This window comes from Drosophila kikkawai, chromosome X (genome assembly GCF_030179895.1).
Source record: "Drosophila kikkawai strain 14028-0561.14 chromosome X, DkikHiC1v2, whole genome shotgun sequence".
NCBI lineage: Eukaryota > Metazoa > Arthropoda > Insecta > Diptera > Drosophilidae > Drosophila > Drosophila kikkawai.
In genome coordinates, this window is record NC_091733.1 from 9,372,110 (window position 1) to 9,384,242 (window position 12,133).

At 46.8% G+C, this 12,133-nt stretch overlaps 2 protein-coding genes across 3 annotated transcripts; both read left to right on the forward strand.

Moving 5' to 3' along the window:
- Positions 1-275: 275 nt before the first annotated feature.
- car (vacuolar protein sorting-associated protein 33A) lies at positions 276-3,419 on the forward strand. Its single transcript, XM_017173566.2, has 2 exons — positions 276-2,001; positions 2,068-3,419. Exons 1-2 carry the CDS (start codon positions 550-552, stop codon positions 2,476-2,478), a joined length of 1,863 nt encoding a protein of 620 aa, XP_017029055.1. The 5' UTR covers positions 276-549; the 3' UTR covers positions 2,479-3,419.
- A 7,364-nt stretch (positions 3,420-10,783) lies between these two features.
- On the forward strand, positions 10,784-12,081 carry Pgam5 (Phosphoglycerate mutase 5). 2 transcript variants are annotated; one of them, XM_017179359.2, is made up of 2 exons: positions 10,784-11,489; positions 11,551-12,081. In XM_017179359.2, the coding sequence occupies exons 1-2, from the start codon at positions 10,932-10,934 to the stop codon at positions 11,857-11,859; spliced, it is 867 nt and encodes a 288-aa protein (XP_017034848.1). In that variant the 5' UTR covers positions 10,784-10,931; the 3' UTR covers positions 11,860-12,081. The 2 variants fall into 2 exon arrangements, with proteins under 2 accessions (XP_017034848.1, XP_017034847.1); XM_017179358.2 differs by having other exon boundaries at positions 10,785-11,489; positions 11,548-12,081.
- The last annotated feature ends 52 nt before the right edge of the window (positions 12,082-12,133 follow it).

The following is a 12,133-nucleotide window of genomic DNA, read 5'->3' on the forward strand; positions in this document are numbered from 1 at the left end:
CCCCGCTAAGCATCGATGTTTCCGATGTTTCGAAAACATCGATGTCATCGATGTTCGCATCGATGTTTCTCCACCTCTACTTTTTTGCTTCTTTCAAAAGGAATTCAAGAGAGGTTTTCATCTCGCGTAAAGATATTTTTTCCCACCTGCCCTAATGGATTTTGCACCTGCCGAACATAACAAAGAAGCCGCAAATGGGGAACAAGTGCCAACTTTTCTTGCGCAGTCCGGCATCGCCTATACACAAACAGCTTTCCTTTCAATTCTTATGGCTTCGAACGTGTTTGGTCACACTGGCCCGATATCCCACTGATTTGTTGTTGTTTTTCTTGAGGTTTTTTCTTCTCACTAAACGGAAAATTAATATTTGCGGTGTATGTAGTTCATGTAGTCCGGGACAAGGACTAAACTTGTGTGCCGAAGACGTTGTGCAGTCAAAAAACCCCGAACCGAAGCCGTCAACGCCACAAAACCAAGAATACACACATAAACACCGCCCCCACAACTACATGCACAGCCGTGCCTAGAGAGGCCTGCGATCGGAGGAGCATGTTTCCGCACCTGAAGGGCCACGGGCAGCGGGTCAACCTGCAGCTACTGCAGGAGGCCAACTGCCGCGAGCTGGTGCAGCAGCTGGAGCGCATCGAGGGATCCAAGGTGATCGTCCTGGACGAGGCCATGATCGGGCCATTGAATTTGGTGACCAGGCCGAAGCTGTTCGCCGACCGCGGCATCCGGCTGTTGGCCCTCAAGCCCGAGTTGCATCTGCCGCGCGAGGTGACCAACGTGGTGTATGTGGTGCGTCCGCGAGTGGCTCTAATGGACCAGCTGGCGGGACATGTAAAGGCCGGCGGCGGGCAGGCCGGACGGCAGTATCACATCTTGTTCGCACCCCGTCGCTCCTGTCTGTGCATCAGCCAGCTGGAGAACAGCGGCGTTCTCGGCAGCTTCGGACGCATCGCAGAGCTGGCCTGGAACTACCTGCCGCTGGATGCGGACGTTGTCACCATGGAGCTGCCCAATGCATTCCGCGACGTTAGCGTTGACGGCGACACCAGTTCGCTGTACCAGGCAGCCGTGGGCCTGGTGCAGCTGCAGCGGCTCTACGGACGCATTCCCAAGATCTACGGCAAGGGCGAGCAGGCGCATCGTGTGTGGGAGCACGCCAAGCAACTGGGACGCGACGAGCGGTCGCTGTACAACGGCGACAAGGGCATTGTCGACCAGCTGATCCTGCTGGACCGAAGCATCGATTTGCTCAGCCCGCTGGCCACTCAGCTCACCTACGAGGGGCTCATCGACGAGTTCTACGGCATCCGGCAGAACAAGCTGATGCTGCCCTCGGAGCACTTTCCCTCCGACGGCGGACTCGGTGGCGGGGCAGGTGGCAACATCGGCAATGGGTCGCGGGCCGACGAGTCACAGTCGCTGCTGGGCGACGGCGAGATGAAGACGATCATGCTCCATTCCGGGGAGACGCTGTACGCGGAGCTGCGAAACAAGCACTTCAACGAGGTGACCAAGCTGCTGGCACGGAAGGCGCGTGAGATCCACGCCCAGATGCACGCCACCTCGCAGGACAAGAGCGTGAAGGAGATCAAGAGCTTTGTGGAGAACCTGCTGCCGCAGTTGATGGCCCAGAAGAAGGCCACGTCGGAGCACACGGCCATTGCTGGCCTGCTGCACGAGCAGGTAAACGCAGTGGCTTTTGCCGATGATCTGGCCGCCGAGCAGGAGTTCATGGTCTGTGCGGACATCGATAAGCCGAGCGCCTACATCGAGGACCAGATCGCCAGCAAGGCGGAGCTGCGCGGCGTCCTGCGACTCATCTGCCTGCAGTGCGCCGCCGCCTCCGGTCTCAAGGAGAAACTGCTGAATCACTACAAGCGCGAGCTCGTCCAGGTCTACGGTCTCGAGGTGCTGCTCACCATCAGCAATCTGGAGAAGGCCGGCCTCCTGCACCAGCAAACGGAGTCGCGGGCCTACGCCGTGCTGCGGAAGGTGAGCTGCCATTCCAGAGATGAGCAAGAATACCGGGTTAACTGGTTCTTTTCTCCTCCTTTTCAGACCCTGCACCTCACCGTGGACGACAATGTCGAGGTGGAACCGAAGGACATTAGCTACGTGCACAGCTTCTATGCCCCGCTGACCGCTCGCCTGGTGGAGCACTCGCTGAAGCCGCTGGGCTGGCAGTCGCTCAAGAGCCAGATCAACAACCTGCCCGGTCCGACGTTTGAGGATTTCCAGGCGCAGCTGGTGGGGATCGGTGGACGGCATACGGGCGCAACAGTGGCCGAGAAATCGCTGCTGCATGTGCCGCGAGTGGTTTTGGTGTGCTTCGTGGGCGGCTGCACCTTTGCCGAGGTTGCAGCGCTGCGATTCCTGGCCGCCCAGGAGGACAACAACGTAGAGTTCCTGATTGCCACCACGAAGATTATTAACAAGCATTCGTTTCTGGACAGCCTGATGGGATCGTGAGGCCGGCGTCTGAGCCGCTTGGAGGCTCATCGCTTGTCCAGTGACCACGGCCTAGTGCGTGGATGAAACGCGTCGGGACCGCTGAAGCCGAGACCAAAGAGGAGGGGCAAGCGACGCAATACGGCGGTCAGGATAGTGATGGATCAGCCATGCATGACCGAGCATGCATGACCTAGGATAGGCTCGTAGGTTTGTGGCTCTGCATCATACTAAAGACAGGCATATATAGTATATAATATATATATTTTTCGATCCCGGTATTTAACCTCGTACTCAACACATATGTATCGCATATATCGTCAATGAATGCATGTATATTTCTATATAAATATTTATTTCTGTGTGTAAATGTGCACACCGAAGGATATAGTAGTCGTAAGTGAAGCTGATTCCAAATTAAAGATCGCCAGATTAAGGTGCTTAGCCAATGTTATCGTAAAATATGTATATTCCCTAGTTACCACAGTTACAAGAGTTATTTAATCGCATAATCGATAAGTGAAGAAGCCGGTAATGACACTCTCTGAGCGAGGGTATTAAATACTCCTTACAGTATTGTAAGTTCTTCGATTTCCACTTCATTTCGGTCTGGAATCCCCCTATAAGTTCACTATACAATTCCCATTTAACTGAAATAAGCAAAGAAAAAACTATAAAGTGTTGCAGAAAACCCCACAAGAGCTTGGAGATTTAGATCAGGGGGTATAGTGGAAAAAGGCTGGATCCATCTATATCTCTCTGAGCCACCGGGTTTCCGGCAACACAAACTGCACATGTCTGTACCAGAAATATAAAAGATAACCAAGAATGGATTACAATAATAGTAATTACTTGGTTTATATTGATTGCTGAACTGGCAGTTGGTTGGAATATTTTCGTGTATATCAAATGTATAATTAAGCATTAATTCAAAATAAATGTGAAACATTACAAAAATTATACTCTTTCTCTGCATTTTCAATTTTTCTTCAAGTTTGTAATAATAAAATGTTTTATCTATATCTCTATCTCTCTCGTTATCGCGTCATCGGTCCTCCGTCCTGCTCAGTTTGCTATAGGTGGTATAGGTAATATATTTTTATTTATATAAAATTGCTAAAGGTTTATTTTTAGAAATAAGTAGAGTAATAAAAAAAATTAAAAAAGATTTTTAATAATTTATTTTTTTTTTTTTTCAGGCTTTGCGTTAGCTGTCAAAGGCTTCGGACGTGTTTTCGGCTATTAAAAAGAAAAAAGGGGAAAATACAAATTTTTCTTATGCTTTCGTGGAGTGCAGACGCGTTTTTGCATTGTAAAGAGTCTATGGACAAGTCCACCTTTGTGGCAAAAGCGACTGTGTTTTTTCTAAATCCGACTTCTAAGGACGTGGTGTCAGTGCCCCCACGTTCCGCTATTTCTGTCAATTGCGAAAACAAAGTGAAACGAAAGACAAGCCTAATAGCTGTAATAGTTCCGGGTGCCGCCCGGTTGCGGGTCGCGCGTATTCGCCACTCGGTCTCAATCTCCTTTGTGAAGCCTTCCCAAAAGGTCCCGTAGTCGGTAAAGCAAGTTCCCTATGTCTGCTGAATCGGATCTTGACATCGAAAAGATTGCGGCTGAGGCCCAGAAAAAAAAATGAGAGAGGCGTTAAATTCCTCGATAAACCAATTTAACGCCATTTATGCCTCGACCTCTAATAATGCTCGGCCAGTAGCAACTCAAGACTCTGAGCAAGATGCTATGGCTGATGACGACGATTGGTGGACCCCACGTCCCAATAATAAACGCCGTTTAAGATCAAGCCCTTACAACTCAAGCTCGAAAATTATTAGGAATTCAAATAGCCCAAAACCAGCAGCATCTGACAATCGGTTCTCGGATCTGTCAGATATGGACACGGACGATGAAATTATGAAATCACCACAAACAGTCGGTCAAAATAGATCCAACCAAGCCAGTATCAGCACCAGCAACACCAGCAACACCAGCAACACCACCAACACCAGCAACACCACCAACGCCAGCAACCAAGTCAGCAACACTCTAACCAACTATTTAAGCAACAGCGGCAACACCTGTAACAGCAATAATAGCAATACGACTAGCTGCAATGGTAGTCCAAACCAGCCCTCAGACAACAACGAAACCCCACCGTCTCACAAACCACCACCAATTGTGGTCAAAAATTGTGAAAACTTAAACGGACTTATCAGATCCACAGATAAGGTCGTTCACCCAACCAAATATTCCATTAAATGCCACCCAGATAATTCCGTTTCGATCTTGGCTTCAGATTCAGATGCGTACAGAGCCATTACTAAATCGCTTACCTCAAAAAAGGTGCCATTTCATACCTGGCAACTTAAAGAGGAAAGGTCTTACCGCATTGTCATCCGAGGTGTGCATCACTCCATTCCGGATGAAGATATTAAGGAAAGCCTTACTTCACTTGGCCATACTATCCGCTTCATCAATAGACCCAGAAGCCGGTTCGATAAAACAAAGCTCGTCAACCTTGTCTTTGTTGAATTAGAACCAGCCGCCAACAACAAAGAAATACATGAGCTTAAAACGCTTTGTCGTCAACGGATACAAGTTGAGCTTCCTTTCAAAAAGGACGTTGTCGTGCAATGCTATCGGTGCCAATCTTACAATCACACAAAAAATAACTGTCATAAGGAAGTTAACTGTGTAAGATGTGGTCAGCAACACTCCATTGAAGACTGCCAACGAGATGTACATCCAGTTAAATGCTACAACTGCGGCGGTAATCATACTGCAAGCTATAAGGGCTGTATCGTATACCAGCAGACAGTAAGTCGACGCAAAACTGCTACATCCCATCGTAGCCCCCATCAACAACAACAAGTTACGGCTCCAACTGCACGAAGAGGCATTGAGCCCTCGCTATCTTACGGGTACGTCGCCGGGGGATCTCGCCAAACACAACAGGCTAGCCCTCAGCAATTTACAAGCCAACAGCAGCTGCAACAATTCCCACCACTAGGAAGTAGGTACCGGAAGCAGAACCAACAAAGTCAACGTAGGGAAAACAACCGTCAACCCCAACAACCAATGTTGGACACAATCCCAAGGCCAGAGCAACATCCAGGAACCCAGCAACAGCAACAACCGCAACAGCAAAATCTATCCCAGCAACTGCGTAATATCCAGAATAATCAGCAATGGCAGCGGCAAGAAGAAATGTTCATGCGATCTGATGAAAAAATGTCAGTTCTCGTAACACAACTAGAAAAGATGTTCCAGATGATGATGTCAATGATGACTCTCGTCACTAGCCTTTTATCACAAAACGCGCCAGGATCTACTCAACCAAGTTCTGGACGTCTCCCAGTTTATCCAATCCAACCATGAGTCAAATTGGACTCAAAATTGGTGTGTGGAACGCCGACGGGCTGGACAACAAAGCACTGGAGCTAGAGCTTTTTGTTCATAAACATCACATAGATATTATGTTGGTCAGCGAAACACACTTCTGCTCTCGTTCATACTACAAACTACACGGATATGACGTTCACCTATCTAACCATCCCGCCGATCGCCACCGTGGGGGCTCTGCAGTCATCATAAAGTCCTGTCTCAAACACTACCAATTTTTAACAATGGAACATCAAAGTGCTCAATGTGTCGCAGTCAAAGTCAATACGGATCAAGGTGAAATTGCTATAGCCTCTATTTATTGTCCTCCAAACTTCCAGCGCTCCTATGATGACATTAGAACACTGTTTGAGGAACTAGGACCCAAATTTCTAATTGCCGGTGATTGGAATGCACACCATCGACTTTGGGGTTGTCGAAATTCCTCTGTCAGTGGAAGAGTATTGGCAAACTATATCCTCAGCTCTCACATTCAAGTCCTTGCAACCGGAGGTCCTACCCACTACCCGTACAGCCAGCGTACGCCAACTGCAATTGATTTTGCCATATATGGGGGGATTCGCTCTGAGCTCCTATCCATCTCAGGGAGCTTGGAACTTTGTTCTGATCACATCCCCTTGTTAATTGAGCTAAGAAGTGCTGCTTTCAAGGTCTCCCAAAAAACGCAAATATTCCACGGTTTCAGGCAGCAATTAACCAGCTAGTAAACCTCAACATGGTCCTGAGATCCCCTGAAGACATTGATGATGCCACTGAGGTCTTTGTGCGAAACATTCACATTGCTGCCGAATCTTCAACCAGTGGACAAGGCTCAATAAACCCATCAGATCCACCTCATGCTCTTTTAAAACCTGAGGTCCTGGATTTGGTGAGGTCGAAAAGAGCCTTGCGTCGCAGATTCATGCGGTCGCAAAATCCGGCCGACAAAAGAGCATATCGTCGCGCTGAGAACGATCTAAAGAAGTTGCTGCATAAGACGAAAAATGATTATTTCTCAGATCTACTACGCAATGCAGACCCCACAAAACCGTATGGATTTAACCTCTGGAAAGCAGCAAAGTCAGTTAAACGGCAGCCCCCACGCAGAATCCCTATAAAGCGTGCTGACAACACTTGGTGCAGATCGGATGCAGATATTTCTCTGGCTTTTGCTGACGAACTAGAAGGTCGATTTCAGCCGTTTGATCTTGCTAGGAGTGAGGACGTGGAAGCAACACTGGCATTTCTTAATACTTCCTGCCCAGATGTAGAGCCTATTCGTCATGTAAGTCCGGAAGAAGTTTGTCTCCAAATTAAAAAATTGCACGTTAGTAAAGCACCAGGATTTGACGGAGTCGATAATAGAGTTGCCAAAGCTCTGCCCAAAAAGGGCATATTATTCCTTGTGCTCCTGTTCAACTCCATGTTACGTATTTACCACTTCCCCACACAATGGAAGTGCGCAGTGATATCGATGATACCTAAGCCAGGCAAACCGGAGAACCTTGTTGCGTCTTACCGGCCAATAAGCTTGCTGCCAACATTCTCTAAAATATTCGAGAGAATATTTCTTAGCAGAATGATGGCAGTAAGAAGTGTTCAGGATGCCATTCCAGATCACCAGTTTGGCTTCCGGAATCACCATGGAACGCCAGAACAGGCTCATAGAGTAACGCAGCATATCTTAGATGCTTTTGAAAACGGTCAGTACAGCTCTGCTATCTTCCTTGACGTAAAGGAAGCCTTCGATAGAGTGTGGCACAATGGATTGCTTTTTAAGCTAAAAACACTCCTACCAACTGCTCAATATCTCCTTCTGAAATCGTACCTGCTGGAGCGAAAATTCATGGTTGATGTGAGAGGTGAAAGATCATCCATTAGAAGCAGTCGAGCTGGAGTACCGCAAGGGAGTGTTTTGGGTCCTGTGTTATACACCCTTTACACCTCTGACTTGCCCAATCCCAGAGAACCGGGGACACTTCTTGCAACGTATGCTGATGACACAGCCTTTATCGCAAACTCAGCGTGTCGAATCGAGGCTTCTAGAAAAACGCAAAGCTTTTTGGATACATATAGCGAGTGGACGAAGAGGTGGAACATATCCATAAATGGAAATAAATCACAACACTGCAATTTTTCCCTTAGACACAAAATCCTCCCTAGGGTCATATTTCAGGACACGCTAATTCCTCAATCTCCTCAGGCCCAATACCTGGGATTGATCTTGGATAAGCGGCTCACGTGGAGGCAACACACCACCAAAATAGCAGCAGCATGCCGTGGAAAACTCAGAAAGCTAAACTGGATGCTAAAGTCCACCAGCAAGCTGAGCCTCAGTAACAAAGTGCTGCTATACAAAGCAATAGTTGTTCCTGCTATGACCTATTGCATCCAGATATGGGGTACTGCGTCCGACTCTAACGTTATGAAAGTGCAAAGGGTCCAAAACCGGGCGCTGCGCACAATCACAAATGCACCCTGGTTTGCTAGGAATGCAGACATCGCTAACGACCTCAAAATGCTACCAGTGAGGGAGCAGATCAACAGGCACTCAAGTCGGTACAATGAACGGCTTCTGGCCCACACCAACCACCTAGCGGCATCATTGGCCATCCCCATGTCCAGACGAAGACTGAAGAGACGACATCCAGGTGACCTTTGGTTAAGAGGGAGGCAAAGAACCCGAGTCCTACACCAATAATTGAAATGCCTTTGTAAATTATAAATTGTTTACCGTTTACTGTTATGTTTCCATGTTATGTTTGTTGTTAGTGTTAGTCCCTACGTTTTATAATCATTGATTTGGTTGATTAACGTATAATTAAATTTGAACTTATATAAAAAAAAAAAAAAAAAAAAAAAAATAATTTTTTTTATTTTATAAAAATATTTTCTTTTATCAAATCAATCAAAATAAAGCTAAAAACAAATTAAACATTTTTTTTTAAATATTCTTCACTTTGAGACCCTATAAAAAGGCAAATGGGTGGGTGTGACAAATTAAGCAATACAAATTTAATTTTAAAAATATTTTATTTTATAAAATCAACAAAAATATAGATAAAAACGTATTAAACTTAATTTTAATATTATTTGTTCGAAGAGAAAAATAAATATATTCAATTTGATACCCAATAAAAAGGCGAATGGGTGGATGTGACAAATTAAGCAATACAAATATAATTCTTAAATTATATTATATTTTCAAATCAACAAAAAATAACGATAAAACCAACTTTAAAATTAAATTAATTTTTTTTCTAAATTTTGAACATTTTTTTCAGATTTTTAAAATTTTTTCTGAGTTTTTAAATTTTTTCTGAATTTCTTACATTTTTTCTGAATTTTTTACATTTTTTAAAATATTTTGAATTATTTTTTTAACTGCCAAATTTGAATTTGAATTTAACGACGATCAGTTTCAGTGTGCCCAGGTGCAGTTGTAAAATAGCACCTAAATTTGGAGTCAAAAGGTTTGAGTCCCCGCTAACTTGTGCCGGCTCCTAAATGGTTTGAAACTTGGACTTTTTATAACAGTTTATACCAGTTTTCAGTTGCTTGCTGCTGGTTTCTGTTCGCCTGGTACCCCAGTTTGGAAAGTGGTCAAATTTTAAAGCCTAGTACTCTGACGAGAAAAAACCGCTGTATAAATTTAGACAGCGGCCAAACTCCATATGAAAAAAACGGTGTCGAAAAAAAAGAAGAAGAACTTTTAGACACGTCGTTTTTTTCGGTACTCTGACGACGAAAATGAAGCCTGCGAAAATTGAATGGCGTTGCCAGATCAAGATAGTAAACAGCTGATATCGGGCTGTCTAAATAATTCATTTGATTTGATTTGATTTTATTTGCCTTCCTAACGCTACAAGTGTAAAACTTATAAATTAGAGCGCTAGTCACATTTGATTTATTTAGACACCCCTAATAGAGGGAAAGTTGAAGGAAAAAGGTGACATTGATAGGGGCTGTCAAGGGGAAGCCCATAATATGGAATTTAACCCACAAAGGACATTTTTCTCGTCAGAGTACTAGGCTTAAGAATTGCATCAGTGATGCTCATCTGCATCAGTGATGCTCATCTGGCTATATTTCAATATTGGGGGGACGAAATGTCGGGCTTTATGTCAGTGATGCTCATGTGCATCAGTGCATCTGGCTATATATTGCAAGATTGGGGGCAATAAAATCGGGCTTTATGTCAGTGATGCTCATCTAGCTATTTTTTGCATTATTGATAGAAAATGGCATCGCACTAACTGCCAGTGATGCTCATTTAGCTAGGATGCTCCATTGGGACAAAATGGCATCTCACTACCTGCCAGTGAAGCCCAGTTAGGTATATTGCAATATCGGGAGAAAACGTCATCTTACTTTCCATCCGTGATGCCCACCCAGCTATACAATAAATATATAAATAAATACAGTATAATGGGAATACTTTCCACCATATTTATTCAATTTTCATAAATAAAATTGTACAAAAATCGTTAAAAATTGTAATAATGTACAGTAAGGCTGGCAAGGATCCCTCGGAGGAGCCACTGCTGGCAGCTTGCTCCTGGAGCCCTGTTCCGCCGCAGCAGACGCCGGCAGCCCTGCTCCTGCTTCTGCAGCTGCCCTGCTCCTGCAGCAGCCCTGCTCCTGCTCTTGCTCCTGCAGCAGCCCTGCTCCGCCGCCGAAATCCCTACTCTGCCGCATCCCTGCTCTGCTGCAGCCGCCCTGATCCGCCGCCGAAATTCCTGCTCCGCCGCAGCAGGCTGGAGCCGGAGGCTGGCGAGGATCCCTAATTAATTAGGGAAAATAATAAAATAAATACATTAATTAAGAAAGTAAATAAATAAATAAATAAATAACAAAAAAAATGGGTAAATAAACACAGGAATAAATAATGGCAGTGATGCTCATGTGCATCACTGATGCCCAAAACGCAGTGTTGGGCATTTTCGCCACAGCTCTGGTTACACTGATTAGCGGCGAATTGGCCAAAAGAAAACAAAAAGAAAAAAAGCGAAAGATAAATCAAGATAAAGGAGATCAAAGGAGATTAAGGAAGAGTAAGAAGCTGCCGGAGATTACAATTTTACTAGCCTGGAAAGATGCGAAAGTTGACCAGCTTCCTGTGCGGCACCGGCGCCGGCCTGGCGGCTTTCTACCTGCAGCGGCTGCGCGATCCCCACACCGCGGCGCACACCTCCTGGACGTCCAGCGAGAAGCCGGTGGACTCCTGTGCTCTGTGGGACAGCAACTGGGACTGCCGCGAGCCGCGCTCCCTGGTGCGTCCGGTGCGCAACAGCCTGCCGGAGGAGGAGAATCGCTACAACACGGAGCTGGAGAAGGCCAAGGCCAAGAAGGCGCGCCACATTATCCTAGTGCGGCACGGCGAGTACCTGGACGTTGGCGACTCGGATGCCACGCATCATCTGACCGAGCGCGGTCGCCAGCAGGCAGAGTTCACCGGGCGGCGCCTGTCCGAGCTGGGCATTAAGTGGGACAAGGTGATCGCCTCGACCATGGTGCGGGCCCAGGAGACGTCCGATATAATACTCAAGGAGATACAGTTCGACAAGGAGAAGGTGGTGAACTGTGCCTTTCTGCGCGAGGGGGCGCCGATACCACCGCAGCCGCCGGTGGGCCACTGGAAGCCGGAGGCGTCGGTAAGCAGAGGCTATAGTCTCTCTTCTATTTGATCCTGATCCTTTGGTTTCCCTGCAGCAGTTTCTGCGCGACGGCACCCGCATCGAGGCAGCCTTCCGGCGGTACTTCCATCGCGCCTATCCCGACCAGGACAAGGAGACCTACACCCTAATCGTGGGCCATGGCAATGTGATTCGGTACTTTGTCTGCCGCGCCCTGCAGTTTCCGGCGGAGGGATGGCTCCGGATCAACATCAATCACGCGTCCATCACCTGGCTAACGATCGGTGCCTCCGGCAATGTGTCCATCAAGTACCTGGGCGACTCTGGCTTCATGCCCGCCAGCCTGCTCACCAATCGCATACCGCGCGACGCCAAGAACGTGGTCTGAGGCGGGCAGCAGCCCTCCTCCTCCTCCTGCCATCATGAGAAGCAATCCTAGTGTATTTATTATTGCCAAGCCTTGAAGTAAATCCGTAAGCTCTGACCGCGGACGAGAGGGAGCAGCAGCGGTGAGCGAGAGTATTTGTGATGAAGCTAAACGTTTTGTAACCAGGGAAGGATTCTCCGGGGTCTTCCCCTTTTCAAATAATAACATTTTTATACCACTTTGGCCTGGGGGGATCTTGTCTAGCAGCCACCAGGGATTAAGTCCAGGGAAGGGT